The sequence below is a fragment of the Centroberyx gerrardi genome, chromosome 20 (assembly GCF_048128805.1).
Source record: "Centroberyx gerrardi isolate f3 chromosome 20, fCenGer3.hap1.cur.20231027, whole genome shotgun sequence".
Lineage (NCBI taxonomy): Eukaryota > Metazoa > Chordata > Actinopteri > Beryciformes > Berycidae > Centroberyx > Centroberyx gerrardi.
In genome coordinates, this window is record NC_136016.1 from 11,029,393 (window position 1) to 11,055,719 (window position 26,327).

Sequence of the window (26,327 nt, forward strand, 5' to 3'; positions counted from 1 at the left end):
AACAGCTTGCGGCAGGGCCAGTTCTCTCTGCTCTCTCTTCTTCCCTGTCGTCCTCCTGCAGGGCAGGTCGGACCAGACTGGCAGGTAGCTACGGTAAGTCCTGACTGACGACCATTAGACAATCCCAGCCGCCGCGCCACCTCTCTGAAGACAGGCAGCTCGTCTAAAGCCTGTGGCCCCTCACTCGTCTGTTCAAAAGGCCTGAAGACAGACAGGCAGGCGGGCGATCTAAAGCCGAGGCTGCCTTCCCCGTTCGCTCACGGACTGACAGGCGGGTCACTATCAGGATCCCCGTTTGATGGACTCCAAGCCTCTGAGTAAGGAGGGAAGATGGGCACCTGCTGAGGGAGAGAAACGCTTCGACGCCAGCCAAGAGGGATAATGTCGCTCGGTTCTGCTGAGCCTCGATAAAAACACATACAGTAGGAAGCTATAACGAGGTAATCACAGCACACATTAGGTCCACAAGAGCCTAGATGAGGACGAGACGGATGCAGCCGGTAAGTGATGCGGCTGAATACACTTATGGAATATGGAGCAGAATACACTTACGAGGGCCTCCAAGGTCATTCAATCCCTGAGCGTCCCTTGAGGAAGAACGCTGAGCGCGGTAATGGAGAAGATGTGGGTTGATGGAATTATAGTTCCACCTCCTTACATCTAACATCACAGGGGACTCGGCAAACGCAGCAAGACGCAAAGCCATTTACACAAGAAAATTACCGGCAAACACAAGCAAAATGTCTATCCACTGGACAAAACTGAGCCTTTTGTGTCAATATATGTGTGCACATGTTTGAGTGTGTGTGTGCTTGTGTGTGTGAATGTATGCATCAGGTGAAATGTGTGTGCGTGTCTGGCCATAGAGGCAGTAAAGCCTTCCCAGTTGACAGACTGGTAGTAGTAAGCAGTGAATACATTAGCAGTGATTAGTCAGCTGCTCCTGGGGGGTCTGCGGCCGTGACTGAGATCACACAGGGGCTCTGTGTCTCTCTGCCTCTGTGTGCATGTTTGTGTCCTGTTCTCTCTCTCTTTGTCCATTTCTCTCACTCAGTCCCTGCCTCTCTAAGTCAGCGTGTGTCTCTCTCTCTCTGTCTGGCTTTCTGCCTGTACCGTATCTGTTTGTCTCCCTCCGTCTTTCCCCCACACTCTCTCTCTCTCAGTCCCTGCCTCTCTGTCCCCGTCTTTCCGTCTTATTACTGCCGCTCTCTCTCTGCCAACTGTCGGACAGACTGTGTGCAGGGGCGAGCGGTTTGCCTGCGTCTCTTTTGATGTGGCAGCCCAAATCTCTAATCTGGACGCCGGAGCCTGCAGTAACTCCCTGGAGCTAAACATAGACAATCCCTTTGTACATCCTCACACTGTCACACTCCATGAACCACCCAGTCAAACACACGACTAAGACCCAGTTGTTTGGGCTAATACATCATGAGGCAATCACACCGAGTGTGGTACTAAATGTCTGATAGCTTACTGTAAAAGTGGCTTCAGCCTATGATATCCACTATCTCCCATCGCGAGCCCTCTTTGATTGCATCTACATCTCTTCTACAATCTTTTTTTAAATCTTCCCCTGTCTGTATCTGATATTAATGAGCTGCTATCAAAGGGGATGTATACATTAGCATAATGTACGGGTGGTATGTATTGATGTAATTCTTCTTATAGCTCTGCTTTCTGCTCAGAAGTACAGATTATCACAATGGCACACGCTGCCTCTTATTGAAGCCACTGAAGCAGTACATCCAGATAGCTTCAAAGCTAGGCGACAGCACCAAGCATGTAACACACATGCCTTAAGTGGAACTTCAGGCAATTCTCGCCGCAGTGACATTAAACACACCATGCAGTCCTTGACGATAAAATTTGAATATGAAAAAAAAAAAAGCAGGAACAAAATAAATCTCTCATGTTTCTGAACCAACCCCACCCCCCCCCCTCAACACACACACACACACACACACACACACACACACACGCACTCTCCTCTCCATTGGATTCCTGAGCTGCGAAGGAGACAGATGGTTGCCATAGCAACTATCTTTGCGCGCGGCTAGGAATGTGTTCCTGTGCGAGCGCATCTGTTTCTCCCTGGCCGTCCACAGATCTGCCCTCGCGCACTGAGAGGGAGAGCGAGCCATGTGTGCTGCAGGCAGGGGACAGGACAGGACAGGAGAAGGTATTAATAGGCCGGGGCCACAGGTAAGACACAACGGCTACCGAAAGGCTGCTCATATTTCACCTGTACTGGGCACTTCAACAGGGCAAGTCCTTAGTTACAGATAATAACCACCTTCCCAAGAGTAAAAAAAACCTTTTTTAGGCCGATAAGGATGCTAGGCTTAAAATGAAGCACACTTCAATGAGAGACAACATGGATCACCAAGTGAAAAGGATAATGAATTTGCAGAATAGCAGCTGAGAGCCAAAGGAAATGAAAACAAGGCACACCTCAGTTAGGACATCAAGACAGCATGAGTACAGTGAACATACAAACACAAATGTGCACAGGAAAAGACATTATCAAGGCGGCAACAGATATTCTAAGAGTATCTTGGAGTATCTTAGGACAGGAGTGCTAATCAGAGATCAGCTGGCCTTCTAAAAAATTTCACATTCCTCATGTGCGTGCCAGCGATCTTATCCGGTGCGACAATACTCAGAAGCTTTATACATAAAAGCACAACAGGACTCTGCAGGGAGGTCTAGGTAATTACTGTAAGCAGGCTGGGTTTCATCATCATTAGAGGAGATTTCACACCATGATATGAGGAGGATGGCTAATGGCGAATTTTACAAGCTATCTCACAAAATATTCACGAGCCATATATACGAGACCACGGTTTCATCCGTGGGCCGTAATAATCAGCTGATACCTGATGTCCCCTAGGCGATGGTGTCAGCGGCACAGCGCGGGCTGGCGTGAGATCAGATGTTTAAGTCACTGTCCTGCCGCTACTCGTTCCCGGGAGCCCTTGTTAAGAGCTAAGACATCCATCTGTCCACCTGGGAGGTTCGGAGCCTCGCCCCCTGAACCGGAAAACTCATCTCTTCCCCTGGTTCCTCTCCAAATTCCTGCTGTATCGCACGGAGCATTCCTGTTTGTAATCACCTCTTTTTGCTGCCTCAATGACAGCAGAGATTACCATTTCAAACCTGAATTGTCACATCTGCAGGAGCTTTTACCGATTCATCTCCACTGATAGGCTATTCCACAGTCTATTTCACTGGCTTGATACGAAACAATGCCAAAGTCAAGGACATTTCATCTGTGAGCTACAATAGCAATCCAAGTGGCAGAACCAAAGAGATTATCTTAAGATATTGTGTAGTACGTACTATATACACTGATACTAAGATAAGCAATACTATATAAGACTCCACTATATTCTAGTATATCTCTATAGATAGATCACCTACTTAGAGCTCCCATAGAGCAGAGACCCAGCAGAAGAGGCTGACAGACGGAGAAGGCTGGTAGCACTCTGTCGGCCATTTTTGTCCTAAATTACACCAGTTAAGCTCTACTACCCCCTATCCCTATTTGCCTCATGTCTTCATCCGACCCTGGGGTGTTGTAGCATCGGCGTGCTACGCTGAGAAGTCCACACAGCCAGCGGTACCCGAGCCGACAAGACAGGTCAGGAAGCCAACACTGCGTTTCCCCAACAGGAAAGGAGAGGCGAGATGAGAAAGCTGATATACTAGAACCAAATCTAAGCAGAGCGCTATCCTTGAGTGACCCGCATTACTGTCCTCCTTGTGCAGCGGGGGTAGAGAGAGAGAGAGGATGGAGCAAGGGAGAAAAAGAGAAAGAGAGAGAGGGAGGGGGGAGACTAGAGAGTAGAGGGATCTGGACTGTCCGCCGGATTACAGAGGAACCGCCGACTGTGAAGTTAACAGAAAACAGCGGCAGCGCCTAAACAAGCTCTCAGTCCGAGAACCAGAGCGGAGTGAGAGAGCAGCGAGGGAGGATTAGAGAGAGAGAGAGAGAGGGAGAGAGAGAGAGGGAGAGATAGTGAAAGGGAGGCAATGAGGATGGACAGGGTGTGCACCAGCAAAGCTATTTCGTTAATGACCTGAGCAATGTTCAGTGCCTGTGAAAGATGCTGCAGCAGCCGACAGAATAACTGACAAACACAGACAAACGCTCAATTTGCCGGGACGCGCACTGTCCGTCTCTCTCGTGCATTCACACACATTATTCAGACAGAAACAAACATGCAAAAGTAACATAACAAAATGAAAAAGTAACATTAAAAAAAAACAAAAACAAGAGAACAGCTTGGGGGATGAGCTGGCCAAAACTTACCAGGGCAGTATGTGTCCAGGTCTGGATTCTTGGCAGTGGTGGAGGTGTGTGTAGGGGAGCCAAGCTCTGATTGTGGAATGCGAGGGCTCTCCACAAACTTTGCTTTCCGCAGAGGGGCTGGGAGCAGAAAGCACACACACACACACACACACACACACACACACACACACACACACATATAGAGAGGGGGACAACATGTACACAGACACGCACACAGAACGAGGAGATGGAAGAAGACAAGAAAGAGAGAGAAGAGTGACAGAGACAGAGACAGGAGAGAGAGGGAGGAAGACAGAGAGAGCGTGTGAACTTGAAGCAGTGAAATAATGAACACATCCTAAAAGGCCTTCTTAGGCAGCTAACACAGTCTTTACATTTGGCTTGGGTCAAGTTAAGGTAAAGCTTGAGCAAGCAAGCAGCATGGGAAATCAGGTAGTGGGTTTGGGCAAACCAATACGCCGACAGAAACTCATTACTGAATTGTTGAAAAATCCCAACACTCCCTCTTTATAGGCCTACATATTACCAAAATGGTCACATTCCGCCACTCATGAAACGGCGAACGAGATATAAACGTGGAAGCGTGAAAACACCAGCGCCTCTCAACTGGAAAGATGGAGTGCAAAATATGCTTGTTGGGTCTGTTTGTTCGGTGACACAATCACAGAAGGAATGCAAATGATATCCATTTTTAGGAATGTCTTCACGCCTGACTCAAGCACCAGGTCTGAGCCATCAAACGAGGCCCTTCGACAAGACGTGTGGAGAGAGCGGTAAAAGGCGGGGGCAGCGGCTGTGACATGATCTTTATTTAGGGGTTCATGAGCACAGCATGGGGATTCTACCAGCATGTAACATTTGGCAGTTTGGCGGTATCCAAACCTTACAGTACCATGAGTGCATGCATTTTGATGTAGTTTGGGTGGAGGCAGCGGGAATCAAAGCCCTAACCGTGACAGTATTAGCACCATGCTCTACCCACTGAGCTGCAGGACTACTAGGCTTTGTGCTGCTCTGTACTGTACACAGCATCACCTTTCCCAATGCAGAGAGAAGCCTTTAATACCGACACCCACCTGTTATGTAACTCCATCACCAGGAAGTGATGCCAGAGAACACCTGCCCATCTATCACATTCAGCATCATTCTCATTCTCAGGCATTGCAATTGTCGTATTATGAGCAACTTTGTAAGCATGTGGTTGTAAAATCATTGATTCTATTAGCTCTCTAATGCAATTACACTGATAGCATAATGCTTTCTCCGTTCTCTGTGCCTCTCACGAACAAGAAAATGTGAGAAATGGAACTTTTATGTTTCGACTATTAACACAGGAAAATGCCAAGCGTGCCTCCGCTATATGTCGAGTGTCTCTAAAATGCTAAGAAACACAGGAGACAAAGGCTGCCTTTGGTTGCACAGAAAACAAAACTCAGAAACATTCCATCATTCTGAACAGGTGTTAATTCCTAAGCGATTGGAATCATGGCATATTTCGAAGCAGCTTTTCTTTCACTACAATAGTTTTCACTGTCTTGAAATGGCTACTGTGATGGAGTTGGACACATGCCCAATTGTGCAGAGCAATTCAACCATTCTCAACTAAATCATGTGTTGTGTTTAATCTGTTCAATTTCAAGTTTTGTTTACTTTTTGGGGGGTGAGGGGTGGGTAATAGCTAAGCATAATTTGTTCTTAATTAACCGCGTTGGTTAAATAAAGGTTAAAAATAGATTAGAGGGCTTATGCACTGTATGCTGCGACTGTTAGCCATTCTCATTATGGGTGAGTGCACACGTCTAAAACTATCTAGTGCAGCAACGCTGCTTGGGTGAAAGACCGTAGTGGGGTGAGCTGCAAGTCAAGAGCAGCAGTTGAAACATCTGCTCCAGCAACGATGCCCCACAACAACTGTAGAACAACAAGAACAAGCTCGCCACTGTTGTGTGGGCTTCATGTTACAATTCAGGCCTGTATAATGGGCTGTGTGGTGGGCGGACGGCAGCCACTCCACACCCCTAAATGTCATTTTTGTGGGTAGAGTAAGCTGTCTGCGTACGTCTGAGCACACATGCAGATGAACAGAATAGGACAGAATTTTGGTACAAACAGTATTTATACAAAGTGTTCACTCATGTTTGTGTGTAAAGTAGATGTGTTCACTTGTTGCACACATTCTGTGAGTGTTAATGATGAGTTGGTATGACCTGGAGAGGCTGTGTGCTCATTGGCTACAAGTAGGGGAGCGAGCAGAGGAAGTGACGGAGACAGCACAGATGCCACAGTGAGAAACTACAACTGAGTCACAGCCAGGAGGGCGAGAGCACCAGACCTGAATCACTATCAACCACCATCCACGACAGAGACTCCGACAGAGACTTACATGATACACTGGCTTTGGAGTCAACTCTTGGCTTGTAACTCAGAGGTCGTTTTTTATCATTATTTCTATTTTCTGACCTAAGCTTTACAAGCCAAAAAAGTTGTTTTGTTGTCAGCCAAGCAAGGCAAATCCAATCGAGCAACGCACCCCGACAATAACCAACCAATACTGTGCTAAACAACACTCATCTGTTTCACTGACAGCCTCATTATATTATTAGTAGGGAGAAATAGAGAAACAAATAAATAGGGACATAAATAAATGAATGATCATCAATGAATGAATGAATGAATGAATGATGAATAAATAAATGACTCTATAAATAATTTCTGTTAAATTCATTGTCTTACTCATTTATTTATTCATCATTTCTAATTACGGCCGATTCTGTACTCCATAACGATCTGCCCTACTTCAATAATGTCATTTGTTTCGAGAAAATGCTAAAAATGGGTGAAACTACATTGGAAACAAGTGAAATTCTCTCACCCCCATCAGCACATTTTTTCAAAAGATTTTAAGACTCTAGACTAGAATAAAGCATTGTTAAGATGGGTATTTTTTTTGCTGTAAACAGTTGACTTCAAAGCCTGTTTGGTGTTTAGTCAGCCTGTTCTCCTACAGAGCACCTGTCTCATGTGCTACAGACTCAAGCAGTGCTTCTGTCTTCTGTTTTGTATCACAGGGAAATAAACAAGAATGGTAGACGGACCAGTCAGTGGATATGAATGGGAACTGGTTAGGCGTACTTGGCAAGAGTGGTGCATCGGACTATGACCTGTGGGTCCTGGGTCCATATTGGCACCACCTTCTAAGCTCCACAGAGTTCATAGCCTTACACTACAAATGCAGTGCATGGAGGCACATTAGACTGGGTTAATAGACTTGTACATGGATCTATGTACAAAAAAGGTGCATTTCTTAAACTATGGTTGAGGCTGAATTGACCCAGTTCCAGGTTTAAAATATTTATATAACCCTTGACCCTCAGTATAAAAAAGGGAAAAATCAGGGATGTGATTTTTTTTCCAGAATATCAGTTTTTGGATATACCAGTGCCCTTTCTAATGGGAGATTACTGTTTTTCTGCTTTTTTGTCTTCCTGATCTCACCCCCATAAAATGGCGAAGTGAGACACTGTCTATTGGAGTAAATCCCCTCTATAGCAGCAGCTCCAGGAGACTAAATCCCAGGGACTTCTCTCCTGCAGTTCTGTTGTCAGTGCGTGCCAGGCTGAGGCTGGGTGACAGTGTGATGGATGGCAGCAGGCAAATCCACTCCTCTAATGAGCTTATGAATAAATATATCTAGTCTGTGTGTGCAGATGCACGTGGCCGTGAAATAGATATTTGTTACATGCTCTGGATGTGAGAGTGTGAATATGAATATGCATATGGTATGTATGCAAGTGTACATGTGAGATTAGAGCGAGAAAGAGGAGGGGAGGGAGGGAGATTGCGAGAGGACAATACCCTAACCCTAAAGGACAGTGCACAAGAATCAAAAAGCTGCTCTCTATTCCCAAGACTGTCAGCGTATACACAGCCTTTGGTGAAATTATCAAAAGAGAAATTTCAAGCCAGCCAGTATTCTGATTCAAATTCATATGTGCAGGGTGCTGTGCATATAAAAGAGGAAAGCTCCTTTTCAACGTGACAGTCCCCTCAGACACAACCTGGGTTTTGAGCAAACAAATGGCAAGACCTGAATATGAAATGGAGACTCCAACGTGCGATGCCCAATTTCTCATTTACCGCACACAAATGAGTGATAAGCAAGTGAAAGGAGACATTGCTGTAGCAATAAAGTATTGTCTGCACCACTGTCTCAGTTACATACAACCTCGGGCGCCCACACAGACAAAGACATACGCGCCCACACACACACGCACATACACATACACAAACAATAATGTGGGTGAGGACATACATTGCCCTGCTGTCTACAAAACAAGCGGAGCTGAGAGAAACCGAGCACGCGGCCCTGGTCACTATGGCAACAGTAGAGCTGAGGGAAACGGCAAGTCTTGTCCACCTTTCTGGGGTGATGGTGGTGGAAACACGGAGAGAGGATGATTATACTGACCCAAAAGCTTGAAGGTCCCTATACATTTCCTTTCTATACATTTCTCTTTGTCCAGACTACTCTCACCTTCACACCAGGACGAGATCTTCCCATCGTTCCCTCAATTCAAGGTATTCAGCATTCAAAGGCGTAAGCCGATGCAGCTGTGGCTCTCAACCAGCGTGTTGTGGCTGCCCTCATCTGCTGTGCCTTACAAACAGCTCAGGTGTCTATAAGATCATACTAAAATAGGAGGATTCAAATTCATCCACGTTGCTTTATCATCCCACATACTGTATATTCTCCAGGTTAACATTAACTTCAATGTTTTATGTCTTTTCCAGCATTTCTTTTACATGCTAACCATGCTTAAATGATCATACAAGTCTTTATGTGATATTTCCTATCAATAACTTAGCACATAATACAATTTTCATGGAAAATGGCATGCCACAGCTCTGAAAAGGTTAAGAATAACTTTGATATGAATCTTTTAGACACAACTCTGTATGCCATTTTGATGATCAAAGTCAAAGAAATATTCTCCAAAAATAATTTCACCAAATCAAGAGGAAAGGCTTACTGTACTCTGAGGCGAACTCCTCAAAAAAGGACAGTCTACAAAGAGGCTTATGAAGCAAAAAAAGAAGAAAAATGATTCAAAGTGACAAAAAAAGTTCCAAAAGTCAAAAAGGAGACAAAAAATGTTATAAGAGGTGCGTGAACAAAGTTTTGGTTGAATAAAATGATGATACATCTTTGTTTTCAATCTTGCCATTTTTTGCATCATAAGCCTCTGTGTGAACATTCTCCTTGTGTAACATTGTGTGGGTTCCTTTCCTCTTTTGATACGTTATACATTCTTTGAAACATACACACCTGTGGCTGATAATTATCTGAACTTGATATTGGAGAGTGCAGACATACTCCGCTATTTCCAAATATTAATTTCACCAGCCTTTACATATGACCCATAGGCTCGTTACCAATTTGCATATTCAGGCTCAACAGTCAGGCATGAGTCTGTGCCCTTGTCTTGTTGACGTGTCGAACAAAACAATAGAGACCAGATGTTGCTGTGCAACACAGGGAGCTGCTGTTCATTCACCATACAGCCTCAAAATAGAGGCTGCTGACAGTCAGCAGCAAGTGCAGGTCCATTAGCTAGACTGCCTCTCCCTCTTTTGTGTGTGTGTGTGTGTGCACACTCACACGTGTGCATCTATCATTACAGCCTTGGGAGGATTAGCCGACCAAGGTAACACACAGGCAGAATTTTAAGAGGGCAGAGGGAGGGACTGATCTTCTAAGAACGCTCATTAGGCACGCTCGCTCTCCCCCAAAAAGCTTTTTAGTCAACGTCTCACATAACCTTTTTGGGCCTGGATTAGACCAGTAGCACAAAATCAACTGCAGAATTCTCCTCCTAATAGGTAGTGCAGCACCATGCTGGTTTGTGGAAGCTCATAGCAAAGCTACCAGGATTGAGCCAAGTCAATCTGGAGGACCTTGTAGATACTGTAGATACGCAGGAGAAGAGTTACCAAGGTATTGTGAGATATTTATCCATCAAAGTGGCCAGACCATGACATGGGATTTGGCTCCCAACATTCTTATTTTGTGTGTAGCAGTCCAGTTGTGGATAGGAGTACTGATCTCAGATGTGTTTGGCTTTTAGAAGATCATGAAAGACATTGTCAAGGGGACATAGTTAGCAAACCTCACGCAGGGCCTCAAGCTGCTCTCAAGTTCAGAAGACCAAAGGAGATTTGGCCTTCTCCCATCTGGGCCCACAGGGAGCGTCCTGCCTGAGCAGTTAAGGCTGGCAAAACCATTGTCATCCTTTAAACCACTTTTTACAGACAAGCTTTTATATAAGCTGTTTTTACCTATTTTATTCTCATTCTATTTCCCCGTTGTATGCTTATATAGCCCTGTTTTTAACTTGTGTGGCATTTTTATTGTTTGCATCTTATTGGCTTGTCTTTATTGTTGTTTTATTGTTTGTAAGGCACTTGTAAAGCTGTTTTTAAAACTGCTTAGCAAATACAGTTAACTGTTTATTATTATACCTTAAATGGAGTCTTCCAGCTTGGGGCTAGTTGCGGGGGAATCTAGAGGGAATGACTTGTTAAATTTGATTAAATCAGCCCCTTTTTCTTCTCTGAGGAGCTTCATTCTGTTCACACCGTCTCTGGTCAAACTCCTTGTGCTGTACATTCTCCTTGCGTCCATACTGCAGGCTTCCCAGGCAGCTGTCCACTCCACTGAATAAGCCCTTCATTCCTGGAGGACTCTGCCTTCATGACTCAGCTGTAGAAGCAGAGCGGCTAACGTTAACGCTGAGCGGTTCCGACACAGTGACCTTTCTTTTCTAATGGCCTCGCTCCTTCAGTGGGAGAGGTTGACACGGAGGTGTGACCGCGAGCCTTTCACATAACCACCCACAGCAGGAGGCAACAAACGGCCCGAGGACGCCGTCACACTGTAGAGTTAAATGAGATACTGCATTAAGAAAGTGAGAGGAGCATAATTGCCAGGGACTCCATTGGGTACGGTGGCCTAATAATAGCTAAGCTGCCTTGACCTCTGTCCCAGCTGGAGTTCAACCCCTAGTGGGGATATTTATAGCCTCATTGGACCACACCCTCGTCATGGGGATGGCTGAACATTGGGATGGGCTAGATGTTTCCCTGCTGTCAATTAATGAAGACGTACAAATTAAGTACACAAACCAAGACAATAAACAAGGAAAAGCCTTGCATGGCTGATTTGAGGCCTCTGATTAAGGTTCTGATTAAGATGTTTCTGATAACCTGGCAGTATCTTTAGCGCAGCATAAAAGGAACATCAAAGCCCCCCCAAAATTCTTTGATAAAAGCAGCAATCAGTTGTTGCTCTTATGTATATATGTGTCTATAGACACAGACCGCAGCCAGACAAAGCACATACAAAGGCTTCATAGCATTAGCACTCAGAAATGACTGAGCAAATAAGTTAAGAGCGGGTAGGTAAGTGGTGTTCGAAGAAGACCTGGGATATTATGCAGTCACTAAGGCTGGTGTCATTTTGCAGTCTTGTGCAACGGTCCGTAATGGCTTGGACACACACACACATGCACACACACACAACACAGAGGCCTAAAGAAGAGTGTTTACCTCACAGAGAAATGTTTGCTCAGCTCTCTACCATCAGCAATCGCAGAAAGCAGTGAGGTGGTATATGTAACGCACGGTAATCCCACTGCTCTGTTTTGTAAGCAAATCATTATCAACGCTATTAATAGCACACTGCGGGTTTCTCATTCCCACTCTACAGCTTTTTTTTCCCGGAAGGTCTTGTTTTGCTGAAGACCCAGATAAAACCAATGGAACTTCTGGTGTCTCAACCATACAGCTATCTAGTCAGATTCAAATGTAAACACCAACCTCATAAAGGGTTAAGATGGGGGCGGGTGCTGCTGGGTCACCTGGCTGACACCAGATGATGGGGGAACTTGACACCCTCCTAGTAGTTTTCAGCGACTCCAACACACAGCTCATAATTAGATTCCTCTTCTAACCTTTTGCACCGGGAAACAAAGTGAGGGTTTTTAAAGGACAGTGGTGTCGTCGTCGTCGGTGCTTGATTTATAGCCAGGGTGTCATGTGGAGTGCAGACTGTGCCCACTCGCCAATGGAGTCACTCAGCAGGCTGCTTTTGTAATCAACATTGAGTGGTGAAACAGGCCCGCAGCTCCATCACTAACCCAGAAGCCATACTGTCACTAACATGGTGGATATGGTGTGTGATCCATTGGTTAGCCTTTGGTGACCAAATTAACATCAGATTAATTGGTAGAGGCAGTGAATACTGGTCCAACTTGTTTTTATATCAGCAGTGACCCAGGGAAACTGTTGCAGGAGGTTGGATTTTAGTCTGTCTGTCATACTTATTCCATAAATTATCTCAGGTTTACAAGTCATTTATCTGACGCAGGCTCAAGGGATTGCAAGGGAGGGAAAGTGAGCAATTATATAAATCAATACTGCCCTGAGTCAGTGTAGAGGGTTTATGAGGTTTTATTCAGCTGATTTTCAGGTAAGTTGGCCGCATCAATTGAGAAGCCCGCGATTGAAAGGCAGGCTTAACTGACTTGTCTTGTGAATATAAATGATGAGATCATGACACAGCACTGAGATGATAAAGACTACAGGGCACTTCAGACAAAGAAGTGGAAATCAGAACAACCTTGGATAGCATATTAGCCAAGCAAAACACCAGTTCCCTCACATCTACAGTATGTTTCAATGCACATTTTCTCTAGGCATTTTGGGACAGTCCAGCCTATATTTTCAGCTCAATAACTGCCTCAAGCAAGACTTAAAGGGGCATCTGTATTTGTCAGCACCTGTCGAATAGTTATAAGACCTTTAGATTTACAGGCATAACAGCTTCTCTCAGACAATTATCACTCTGCTCAAATGTCAAGAGGAGAAATGTTTCTGAGATCCTGATATCGCAGCTATGGATCAGACCTCAACGCCCCCAAAAAACAACAACTCATCCTGCATCCCCCATAATCCATCATGTTGAAAAGAAAACTCATGAGCGGACCTCAAACCCATGAAACACTCTTCCAGCACAGACACACACAACATGGCTGATCTGTCATTTCTGAAACGAGAACTCATTAGGGACGGAGTGTCAATGCCCAATGCATCCTGAATGACAGCTGACAAGGTAAGCTCATCAAAGCACTCTCCAGGTGGTGATACTAAGTGGTGTGAAAACTGGCTGTGGGCGCCTCATCAAAAAGCATTCACCTGAGACCGGCAACAGCAGCTGCTGATGAGGTGCTTGTGTTTTGCTGGCAGACAATGTTATTGAGACATTCTGTTCTGTTCACACACCAGCTAGCAGTCCCCCGAGAGAAGGCAGGGAGGCGGGCAGGCAGTCTGCTGCACTTGAGCTGGAAGCAGGAACCAGATCCCAGCACATGACAGGGTAATTCTGATCCACCAACAACAAGCTGCCGCTGCCTGGATGGCGTGGGGATAAGCTATTCCCCGCCACCTTCAACCCGTTTACGCAACCATATGGTATACATGACGTTTTGCATTGGAAGGAAAGTAAGACGCACAACAACAAGGAGAACAGGCACCATTAGCCGCCCACAGTTTGTGCTTAGACACACACGCACACTCCAACAGACACACGCACACACACTTACTCAAAAAGACAATTGAATGCTCACCCACGCTGACGCATGAAACAGACCAGCTCGCCACGAAAAAACACTTACATGATCGCTCTCCGGTTGATTCACAGGTCCTCGAGCCTACGTTGTCATTAGAGCGCGGCCCTTTGACAAATGCATCATTTCATGGAGAGAAATTACTTTCCCGTCCCGCTCCCATTAGCCCCGTGTCTGTACCGACGTCATTTCGAACCGGCAGCCAACGCAAGCCGCTCCAGCTGTGAGATCAGAGAGCGGACGAGCCCCGGAGCAGGCTCTGGCCAGGTGAAGGTGGAGCGGCAGGTGAAAAGGGGACAAGACAGTTAAGACAGATGAAGGCATGAAACAAGCAAAGAGGGTGTGGCAGGGCTCACCATTCTCAAACCAGATCCCGCATTCTTGAAGGCTGGAGAACGGCACCAGCTCCCCTCCTTCCCCCTCCAGCGACACGAGCAGTCCTTCCTCCCCGAGCGATGACCAGTTCATCAAAAAAAAAAAAGAAAAAAGAAAAAAAAAAAAAGAAACACACACCTGCTCCCAAGCAAGGGACGATAACGGCGGCGGAACAGAAGCTCTCTCTTTCTTCTCTCTCTCTCTCTCTCTCTCCCTCTCTCTCTCTCTACCGCTTCCCTCTGAGGCAATCTCCACAGGTCTCAGTGCTGACGCTGCCCGCTCGATTCAGTCGCAGTAAATGATACGGAGCCAGGCAGATATGGCAGTGACGGGAGGAGCGAACGGAGGAGGAGGAGGAGGAAGAGGAGGAGGAGGAGAGGGAGGGAGGGGGAGGAGAGGGAGGGAGAAGGAAGAAGGCGGCAGTCGCTGTGTCACCCGGGACGGAGGGGGACACAGAGGTGACGGCTCTCTGATGGCAGCGTGCGGCGATGACTGACAGCTGACCACAACCTTCCTCCCCACGAAAAAAATATGAAAAAATAAATAAATAAATAAAAACAAAACACCCGGCGCACGGACTTTTCCTACGAGGGAGCGACGAAGACGGATGGGGGTGAGCTCCTTGTTCGTCTCCGTGACTGCGTTAGCGCTTAGCGTGTTATGTATAGATGTGAGAGGCGCTCTCTCTATGGGAACAGGAGCCCAGGTCTCCTCCAACAGATGAATGGCGCAGTGCTGCTGTTGTCATGGCAACCACAGAGCAGAAGGAGGGGGAGGAGGAGGAGGAGGAGGAGGAGGAGGAGGAGGGTGGGTATTGAGAGAGGGAAAAAAATGGAATAAAAAAAAGAGGGAGGGAGGAAGGGAGGGTGTTATTAAAGGGACACTGTTTTGCCGTTCATGGGTAAAGCTTCGGGGACACATCCGAGCTCAAGTGAAAAAACAAAACAAAATAGAAGAGGAGTAGCATTATTTGATGGAAACAGGGATTTCCATAAAAATTACTCCGTTTTCCTCTTGGGCTCAGATATCCCTGTCTGTCCTTGTTTTACCCTTGAAAGTGTATTTGTACAGCTGCAGCCATGTTTTACGGCTACTTAGGTGTTCAGGCCCATGGGGCTCAGAGTGTATTGTGTTCTAAGCTTGTTTTTAAGGGTTCAAATCCATTAAGTCTAAACCCCATTGCTTTCCAAGTGATTTTAATTCATTTCTTCCAGTCGCCCCTTATTTCCCCCGAGAATGCATCTCCAAACACCATTTGCACTGTTACCAACAAGCCTGAAAGAGCTGTTAGAATTACAGGTCAGAGTTGAAAGTTTTTAAAAATGGCATGTCTCACCATGAACGCCAGGTCTCTCATCTACTATCCAACTATCCTTGCTGTAAAAAAAATTGCCTCTGAACAAACAATGTCCACAATGATTAATTTTCTGCCGTTTTATTTCTGAAAAGCTTTTTTTTTTTTTTTAAATTACCTGTCAGTAACAACTTACATTTACATTTGTGAAATGAGATGATACAGATACTCTATAATGTAGCCCAGTCGCATACTGTCAACATGGCTGCCACAATCCAATGAACTGGCGAGAGAAGCTGGTCGATCACATGTCTGGCTTGAACTCTTGTCTAATCATCATGAAACAAGTTCACTTGTTCAAGGTGTTTGCATAACCGTGAAGATAATTTTAGGGGGGGCTGCAGCGGCTGCAAATAACTGATATGTCTAAATAGGAAGAGCTGCAAGTCATGAGATTTGGTACAGATGCTATATGGGCAAGTACCAATCAACACATGATGTTAAGTTGGGATTGATGCATGTGAAAAGGGTCTCATAATGGCTTCATAAATACTTTGCAAGTCCAAAGGAGTGCTGAATGGTGGCACTCTGACACGCAAAACTGGATGCATATAGTTTATAACTGTCATAGCTATACAAAATTCTTTGGATTGACGTCCCATCACTGTGAAACTTGCTACGATGAAACTTTAAAGAGTTCCTTTGGGGAATCGAGTCATTGCAGCAGCTAAAACTAATAGGATATAACAGGCAAAAAATATACAGAAAAAATAGAATATAAACAAGAACATAGCAAAGGGAGGTTATATAAAGTATGAATGATGTATGGGAAAAAGTATGGATTATTGCATTATTAGGATGTGAAGTGATGTATGCAGTAGGAAATAGGTGGAATCATAAAAATATCAATATATATGAAATATGTAATAATACGAGGGATATGGGAATCTGAAGAAAGTCGATGTCTGAATATAAAGCAATGTACATGATGTGCAAATGTGTGTTGTTTTTATTCCCAATATTGCCAAACACACCCATGTTGATATTATGTAATCTTTTGTCATTCTTATCACTGTCTCTTAATTCTTTTCTCTTCTTTTTCCCGATTAGAGGCATAACAACCAGGATTTGGGATTCTCTGCTGGCAGGCTTGCAAACATATGAGATATGTTGATCTGGTCCTCACAATTAATTTCCCAATTTAAATCTCCCCAATAAGAGTCTCATCCTCCTCTTTCTCTTTCCTCTCTCTTTAACCCCCCCAACCTGCGCCTCTTTTAATGAGCAGCACACATCGTTAGTGCCTTCTTCTGCCCCATCAGACGTACGAAGGTGCCAACTTATAATTAAAGAATTTGGAAGTGGCTTCAAAAAAAAATTCTTATCAACTCTATTTAAAGCCGATATGGAAATCTCTTTTGTCATTTCTCTTTGAAGAGCATACGACAAGCCAAAAGTGTCTGTGGCTTTGTCTGCCATTTTCTTTTTTAATTTCATGAGCAGATTTGTTTGTTTTTTTGTTATACTGTCTATTCACATGGATATTTGTAACTCATGCTAATTAATTTGTTTTTCTATGTGAGGTTTACCCACAAAGCCCTTCAAGATGTCTTCTATATCTCCAGCACAAACATTTTTGATGTGTAAACTTACGTAAGTAAAGCATACTGCACAATCAATCGACAGTCAGTGATCTCTTGGGATCTCTTCACAAACACTAGAAATCTGATTAACAATAGGAGTTTAAGCTTCTCCTGTCTCCCACTGATAAGGTGTTCAGTTTTACCTGGACAGCAGCGTGGCCCAGTGGTTAGACAGACAGACAGCTGTCACCAGAAGGTCACAGGTTCGATTCCCTCAGCAGGTTGACACTGAACCCCTTACCTGCTCCAGGGCCTAAATTCCCTTTCAGTATTTCAACATACTGCCCCACAAGGAAAACAAATGCCACTTTTCCACATTCTGCATATATTTCATCAAAGGAAAACTCCACCCTAAAACAGCCTCTGTTGATGCACCTTGCATTTCTGGGCCCATTTTGTTGTTTGGTAGTATATTTTTCATATTGCTGTGGGATAACTGGCCAGGAAAATTTTTCAACTATCTAAATCATCAGTGGTAAATGTCAGGTTTAAGTGTCAGTTCCTCAGAATCAAACAGCAAGAGCTTCTTTCTAGACTCGCCATTTTGCAGTGACAATCATACAGGGAGAAATCCATCATAGAAGAGACCAATTTCTCCACCAGTAGCCTGAATAGACCAGAATGCAAAGCAGCCACAAGACATGTTGGGTACGCCAATAACTCCTGGAATGCACTGAACATTATAAATTGATGATATCTAATAACAGTGTAAGATTTTTCCTTTAAGAGAAACCGAACAATATTCTCAGATGTTAGCATACTTGACGTAACCCATACAATAACTGCTGTTTGCACTTAATGACGAAGAAGGCCACTTTGTGTTTGTGATTGTTTTTCATTATCGACTACAACGTGACAAGACTTTCTCTCTAGACAGTCAAAGCCTTTAGATCCAGCGATGTGGTTCTTCAGTTCTCCTCCTACAGGCATTATTCTTCCATTTCAATTACCTTTTCTACACTTAACCTTCACTCTTTATTTTTCACCTGTGACAGGAGAGCTGAAAATGTCACATTTCCATTCAGCGGAACAAATGATTTTGCGAGTCCGTGGTGATTGGGACGGTTGAGGCAGGAAATGATGCCAATAATTGAGGAACGATTTTCTCCAGGTGCAGGGCTGGGTAAGGAGGCGTGGAGGGACGGAGATTGAGATGTCCCAAATGTCAGTGTTCATTTCAGAGATTCACAGAGGATACCAGATGTCGTGTAAAATGCAAGGCTGGGTAAGGAGGCACGGAGAGACGGAGCTTGGTTTGAGATGTCCCAAATGTCAGCCGTCATTTCAAAAATACACCAAGGGTACAAGATATCATATAAATGCTCTAGGTATGGCGCACTGCAGCTGCGTGTTTGATGACACATTACGCCGTAAAAGGAAAATCCCATTCTCAGATACTCTTACACTGTTATCAATTTGTGATGCTCAATACATACCAGGAGTGTTGTAATTTACCGTTTTTTTTGTACCCACTTTCCCTCAACCTGCCTCGTCCACTTCTACTTCAGTAGAAGTGATTTCCTACATTTCCCAGAATGCCCTTTGACAACCCCAAAAGAATGTGCCTGAACACGCCTGAGAATTTCAGCCGTGGGTTTTACGCGTAGGCGGAAAGAACAATAGCGATAGTGAAGTGAGGTTTTCCAGTCGAGAAAAAGTCATCTACGTTTGTCCAATTATCCAGTGGAATACGAAAAATACACCTCCAAAATGGACCCAGAAATACACGGTACATCACCAATAGCTGTGTTTTAGGGTGGATTTGTCCTTTAAATCCTCCCACAGAAACAGCTAAGAAACCTGAGTAAGCATGCCACTGCTGAGCATTTTTAAGCCTAATATCTTGTGACCATGCAGAAGTGGGCTTACTGTAGTACAGCACAGTATATTGACACTTATTCACATATTACTCCATTACTGTAAGCACCAGAAAGACAATGGATTTTAGATATACTTATATTACCGTGATAATTGCAGTGAGAGTGGGAGAAAAATGAGGGGGTATAATTAAATCAGGCCTATTCTCAGGTTTTAAGGCCAAATGCAATTTTCCATCTTTACATGGCAATCCATGGGGAGGCAGTAATTGTATTGATTGCTGCCATTAATTAGGAGGAGGCAGTGTAATCCGGGGAGAGATGTTGAAATAATTCCTTTAAATGTTTCAGAGTAGAGTAAAGCCAATCTATCAACTGGGTCGACGTCTATGTGGCGAGCCAGACACTTGAGTGAGGTGTTTATTAAGGAACAAATAAGCAATCAGTGAATACAACTCATAACAATCAGCTGCAGAGATATCGCTGAGAGAAAGAGCAATTATTGTCTCTCGCAGACTAGGTCTTAGACAACAGCAGATTAAAAATAGACAATATAGACATAGTGGTAGGGAGGTCCATGAAACAGTGTGGAGATGAAGGAATTGCTGCCTATTTGAAGCCAACCCTGGTTGAGGCTTGTGGCTTCGTGAGCGCGCAGCAGGAGAGAGAAGAGCTTCATCTAATCACTGCCTCCAGGAATATGCGATTTTGGGACTGTAAAAATGTTTTGCGAAATGAACACTTTCCTGCACAAGTTACAAAGGCTTGCCATTTGGACAAATCACAGTGGTTGAAGAGGCTGTCCTTCAACCAGACCATCCAGATTCAAGCGACGATTCTGTTGAAGTGTCCTTGAGCAAGACACTGAATCCCTCCTAGCTGCAAGGGCACTGAACCTGCACTCTCACCTGTCTGGTGGTTGTGGGGGATTAACAGAGAATTTCCCTAGAAACTAAACTATCACATTACTACTTTAATTTCACTGAAAATGTTGGAGACTGCAATTTTCACAAACCATTGGAACTCTTGCTATCAAGATATCTTCACACTTTTTCTACAAATAAACAATATAATGCAACTGATCTTACATTTTTTTCAGGTCCACAGAAATCCAAGAGGGACCGACTTAGATCCTGCGTATGAAAGAAGAGTGGAATTTGTTCACTGCGGTGGCATGGCGTTAGAAATCGCTAACTCTAAGTCTCCTGCCTGCCTCTCCAATCCATTTCACAGGTTGACCCTGGAGCATCTGGAGCCCCCCTGGGAGCCTTTCACGCAGGCGGAGGGGATTAAATCAGAAACTCATTGATTCTCTAAAAAGGTCAACGCTTTCATAGCGTTTTCATTCTATCAGAGCCTTGGGGTTGAATAAGCCAACCCCTTATCCCCCCACCCCCACCCCCATTCTGGTTCCCCAAGGCCAATCAGGTGCCTCGCAGGAGGGCAAAGAGAGGCTGTGGTTGGTGGAGGCCACCAGGGGGGATCAAAGCGCTGCGGCCTTTAGACCCGCTGCCGTATCCTCTCGGCTGCACCTCTCTGCTCTCCTCGCCTCTCATCTTTTCCCCTCCCCTCTCCTTTTCCTCTACCACCCACCGCTGCCATCTCTGGCAGGGGAGGGGCTCTGGCCTCAGACGCCGGCGCACACGCAAGCTTGGCACTGTCAAGCTGTGTAAGGAGTGGTGCTGAGTTGAATTAATTAAAGGGTGAGAAAGGCTGTGGTGCTTCAGACGTAGCCCAATCTGGCACTCAAAACCACTTGAGGGCACACGCAGGTCTTTGAGGACAGAGGGCACCTTAGGGCCTGTGTGCATGGGGTCTTAGAGTAGGAACTGCTGATCCAAGACCAGTTTAACTCCCCAGTCATGGTGAAGTTCATATGGACATGCGACCTGAAGCATGACCCTTGCTTAGATCAGCACTTGGAGGCTTTACGCATACGTTAGCAAGCCAAGTCACGTCTTATACTGTACAGGCCTAGCTCCTGTGATGCTGCTTTTTAAGTGAATAGCTGTACAAAGGCATACTGTGTGTATTTTTCAGTAACTTCATCATTACAAGAGACTACAATATGAGACACAATAGGAGGTGTGACAGAGACATAATCCTGGATGGATTAACACAGCGTAGGGCTGATCCTGCCAAAAATCTTACCACTCACTGTCACGCACACACACAAGCACGCTTTACGTGGCTGATGTAAGTGGACTAATTATGCAGAGGTAGAATAAATCACAGAAAGCCGAAATGCAGCAAGTGCACAGTGGAGACTCAAATTAATGTAAGTAAGTAATGAGAATCCCTAATTCCCAAGTTACGATCTAAAAATATAAACCAGCACTCACCACCAGCAGCACCTAACTGGCATAATATAACAAGCCAAGTGACTATGTGTGACGATACTGCAAAGAAATCCCCTCCCAACCCTAGCCGTGATATGAGACTTGTACAAATGAGACAGCACTGCACATCATTAATCAAGCTATTCTTAAACAACAACATTCTCCTCTATGACAGCCATCAAGATAACAACGCACACACACATACACGCATATTCACACACACACACACACACACACAATGAAGTTCTAAAAATTCACTTTGATTTACACAGATGAAAGTGTAGACACCAAATTAGGCCGTATCTGCCACGAAACATGAAGAAAAAGAAGAGAAGGAGGAGAAAAATACGAATGGAATAAACAAAGATGGCTCCACAATGAAGGCTGTCAGCAGACGGGAGCAGAGAGAGAGAGAGTGTGATTTGGCTCGAGAAGATTGGCTCGCTATGAAATCTAATTTTCATGCCCCCTTCCCCTAAAACTGCCTCTGCTGGATCTTGTCACCCCCACAAAGCCCTCAGCAGTGGTGCGGCACACCCAGCTGAAATGAGAGAAAATTGTTTTTTGTGTGCTTTCCCTTTAAAACCCACAGTTTGGACGACACGGGGGAGAACATAAATCATTCTGTATGATGTAAAAATCATGGGCCCCATAGCATATCAGAAATGGTTAATGATCTGAGGAATCTAAGAGGCTGGTGCACCCTAGTGGTGACTGCTGAATCAAGCTTTAAAAGCCCTTCACACCCACTCGACTTCCATGTGCAGGCTGCACTGATATTGGGTAAAGCTGCACTGTCAATATTTCATTTACTATTTTGAAATCTAATACAGGGTAAGCCTTGGATGTCAACACTGCCCTGTCCCCAACCACAGTTCACCCACAATAGCAGAAGGACCACGACATAGCCTCATAATCCGGTTAATGGGGAGACAGAGGGGGGCGATTTTCCACATTCTCTGAATGTCAGAGATGACTGTGGCAGGAAATGATTAGCGGTGGGAGACACAGAGACATGCAGCAGGGCAGAGCAGACCTCGGCTCTCGGTCCATCAGCCATTCCTGGCACCGGGGCTTGTCAATTAGGTAAGCCTTTGGTGATTAGCAGAATTGAAAATTGCAGCGTTAGCCTCAAAGGGCCGGGGCTGGGCCTTACTTTATGTGTCTACCCGGAATAAGTGGGTAAGTAATAAGTGATTATTGCTTATCAGCAACCAGCGGGATGAGCAGCCATTCCACTCCTCTTCACTTTGCCTCTTAAATTTCGTATCAAGGCAGTGTGTGTGATTCTTTAATAAGGTGCCATGTCTTCCGCAGGGGCCGTGCCAAGAGTGGTTCACAAAGGGTTAAGGGAGAACAATACAAATACAATAAGCCTATGGAGGAGGATAGCTGTAGGCATGGACGCATGCACACCACAAAATGTGAACCAGATTTAACCCGCATCACTGTTGGCTGTGACAGATGACAGGCTATACCACAGAGTCAGAGCACTGGGTTGAAAGTCCTGCATTGTGGTTTTCTTCCACGGCTTGAAAATGTGACAAGACTGCTTAACTAATTCAAGGAAGCTTGTACTGTGCTCAAGGTTGCCGCGTGCGCTGCATTATACCGTACCTGTGAGCTTCTTGACGGGCTGCAGCCTGACGCTGATGGTCTGGTGGGTGAGCAGCGGGGAGGAGGGCAGCGAGCGCGACACGCCCTCCATGATGCGAATGTGCTGCATGCCCTCAGTCATGGAGAGTGGGGGCACGGCGTAGTCTCCCTCAAAGGCACAGTCGCTGTCTATGCTGCCACCTGCAGGATGGGAGGGAACACAAAGTATTATCAGACTGTTTTGAGCAGAACATAGAAATTGAATAATATTTGTTCATTGTTTGGACAAACGTGGAACCAGCTTTGATGAAACAAACATACTTACTGGAAGAACTGTGTATGGAAATGATATATAGAAAATGATGACAAAAATAACATTTGAGCCTACTGCCACATTTTAAAACTTAAGTTCTAATCTAATCAAATGGCATCCTAGCTTCTGCTTTTGTAGACGAATTAATGAATGAACATCATTTCATCAGAATTGCATTATGCTAATACTTGGTTCTTGATACTGGTGAATTTTAATGATGTGACATTTGAGATGATGTCTTAAATGTTATCTTTGTGAAATGTCTGGAAATGTCTGACTCAATGCTTATACATGCAGAGCAAATTCCTGTGAAATGAAATCTGAAACCTGAAATCTGAGATAGATATGAGTAATCTAACAGCACCTCAACCTGGTATTGGTTGACACTGGATTCTGGTATCAGTGCACCAGTAGTATTGACTGAGCTTGGCCTGACCCAGAAGAGAGAACAGCCCTGCAGGCAACACGTGCCGTTTACATTTATTGTACACTACAGCCTCCCTGGCCCCTGTGACTCCCTGGGTAACACAATATACCACAAGCCAGTGCAAGCCGTTTTTAATAAAGGAGCTGCCTCTAACCACCACAAATGTGTTTTAACAAAGAAAAAAAAAAAGAGCACAGTCATGGCCATGGGAGAGGGTTTATAAAAAGTAAAAAAAAAAAAAAAGCCACACAATGAGCAGCAATTCCAGACAGAGCACAGCAACCACTCTCCATCACTCACCCTCCCTCTCTCCCTCCCTTGCTTCAACAACCGCAAATTCTGACAATCTGTAGCTTTTTTTTTTTTTGAGTTTCACACACACATTCCCCAGCGAAATAATACTAGCCAGCTGTGTGTAGAAACAGAAACACAACATCCATTTCATCCATTCGGTGAATCAGCTCTGGCTCAGACTAGCCATTTCCCTACAGACGGAGCCGTAAAAACCAACTGGTCAAGCAACACTCTCACATCAGATAGCAGCCGCCACAGTGGAGACAAGAAGCCATTAACAGACACTAGTCTGTGACAAGTCCCGATGGAAGCCTGTGTGACAGTTGGGATAGGGACAAATAGGCTGCTGTAATGCAAACACACAAACATAATACACATCTTCACGCACACACACACACACACACATACACAGCTCTCTGTGGCTTCAGCAGTGCTGGAGTGAGTCCATCCATTCAGTGGGGAATGTCGTTTCAACAGCAAAAAGCAAAAACAGCCGCAGCAGTGGCTACATCTCCCAGCATGAAAATTCCTCTCTTGTATACAAGGCTTGGTGTGAATACCAAGGGGGAACTTGGTATTCTGGCAGCAGTTATCGGTACTCAAAATTCAATTCAATTCTAAAACGATGCATTTTCAATACATTTCTATATTTAATGAAGGCGTATTTAAGTGTGCGATCTAGTTAGTCATTTCCCCGTTTCGTCTTACATTTGTACATGCCATTTGCTTCTCTCAAGAGTTTGATTTAATTATTTTCTCAATAAAAATTAGTGAAAATTAGATGTGTATTAGTGAAAATTAGATGTGTAAGTATCCAACATCAAACAGCGAATGCATTTCTTCATGAATGACAAGTTGAAGTGTGAGTTGAAGGTCTGGTTTAGGGCAGGGTAGAAGGAGGCGAAGCCATACTTAAGTGGTGAGAGCGAGAAAAGCCCGAGAACATAAGCTTCGAGGGGGAAATGACGGTGTTGCATGTTAAACTGGTGATGAGAAACACGTTTAAGAGACACTTCATGGCCTCAAAATAAACACACATAAACAAACACCTACTCATTGAGGCATTCAGCTCAAAACATACACTAGGTGAAAGAGAGGGGCTGCATTAAATTATAATTGCCCAAAACATTCCTGCCGAGCGCTGACATTTCTGCTGTTGATAAAATATCTGCCGTTGCTCTTTCTCTGCTGTATACAGCTTATATCCCCAGGAGTAACTCAGATTTACAGACAAAATTACAAGAATATAAAATTCATACTGTTCCCTCCCTGTAAATACGACTTCATTTCCAGAAGTCATAAACTTTTCTGCTATAAAGTCAAATAAAATACAACTCGGCAAACAAGGCCTTCAAGGGATCCTGCAGCGAAACATAAAGGGAGAAGAAAGGCAGGGAAGTGACTAAGAAGTGAGAAGAATTATGGGAACCGAGAAGGTAAAGGTGGGAGAAGTAAAGTTTGCCGAGCGCGCAAGCTCTCTTCTCAGCGATGCTCTGCTTCACATTCACTCACCTACACACATTCACACCTTACACTCCTGTGATGTGACTAGTAAGATAGGAGAAAGTGTGGGCGAAAGTGTATAGCATGTAGGCCTGTGTCGATATGAAGATTTCATAGTACGATTATCTTGGCCAAGATTATCTCGACTAAACCTTAAAATCAGCCACATGCTTCAATTACTTAAAATCATGTCAGTAGCAAGACATTTCTCTTTTTTTTAAACACATTTTAATGTAAGACTGCAGAACAGATGTCAAATATTTATGTAAAAAAGTGACTTTTTGTGTTATTCAGCCTCCCAACAAGTTGCTGGTTATCACGGTGGTCAAGGTAATAAAAAAGAAGGGCGGTGTAATAACCATTATTGTTTTTAGCACGATATATAGTAATACCGGTTATTGTCGGATCCCTAATACCATGTACCTGTGATGTCATGGGTTCGGATCCAGCTAACAACCTTTGCTATGTGCCATCCCCTCTCTCTGTTTTCCATCATACCTGTTGCTCTCCACTGTGCCTTTACAAATAAAACTGAGAGGCAATAAAATGAAATCACCTTCAGGAAAGTTTTTGGTGCTTACCTTGGCCGGCGTGGCTCAGGTGAGGGTCTAGACTGGGCGAGCGGGGGTCTGCCAGGTCCTCACTCCCACCATCTGCGGATGAGGAGCAGAGAGAGAGAGACGGGGAGTGAGCTCGGTGGTGCTGGTGGTGCGGGGAAGGGGTGCAGGCCA

The 26,327-nt window shown here is 44.7% G+C and overlaps 1 protein-coding gene across 1 annotated transcript in view; it reads right to left on the reverse strand.

Moving 5' to 3' along the window:
* tanc2b (tetratricopeptide repeat, ankyrin repeat and coiled-coil containing 2b) overlaps positions 1–26,327 on the reverse strand; it is an 81,854-nt gene that overhangs the window by 40,490 nt on the left and 15,037 nt on the right. Inside the window, exons 2-3 of the mRNA XM_078290610.1 lie at positions 26,178–26,249; positions 23,081–23,260 (exon numbers count right to left, since the gene is read on the reverse strand). Of these exons, the coding sequence (XP_078146736.1) occupies positions 23,081–23,201 (121 nt within the window). The 5' untranslated portion in view covers positions 23,202–23,260; positions 26,178–26,249. The remainder of the gene's footprint in view (positions 1–23,080; positions 23,261–26,177; positions 26,250–26,327) is intronic.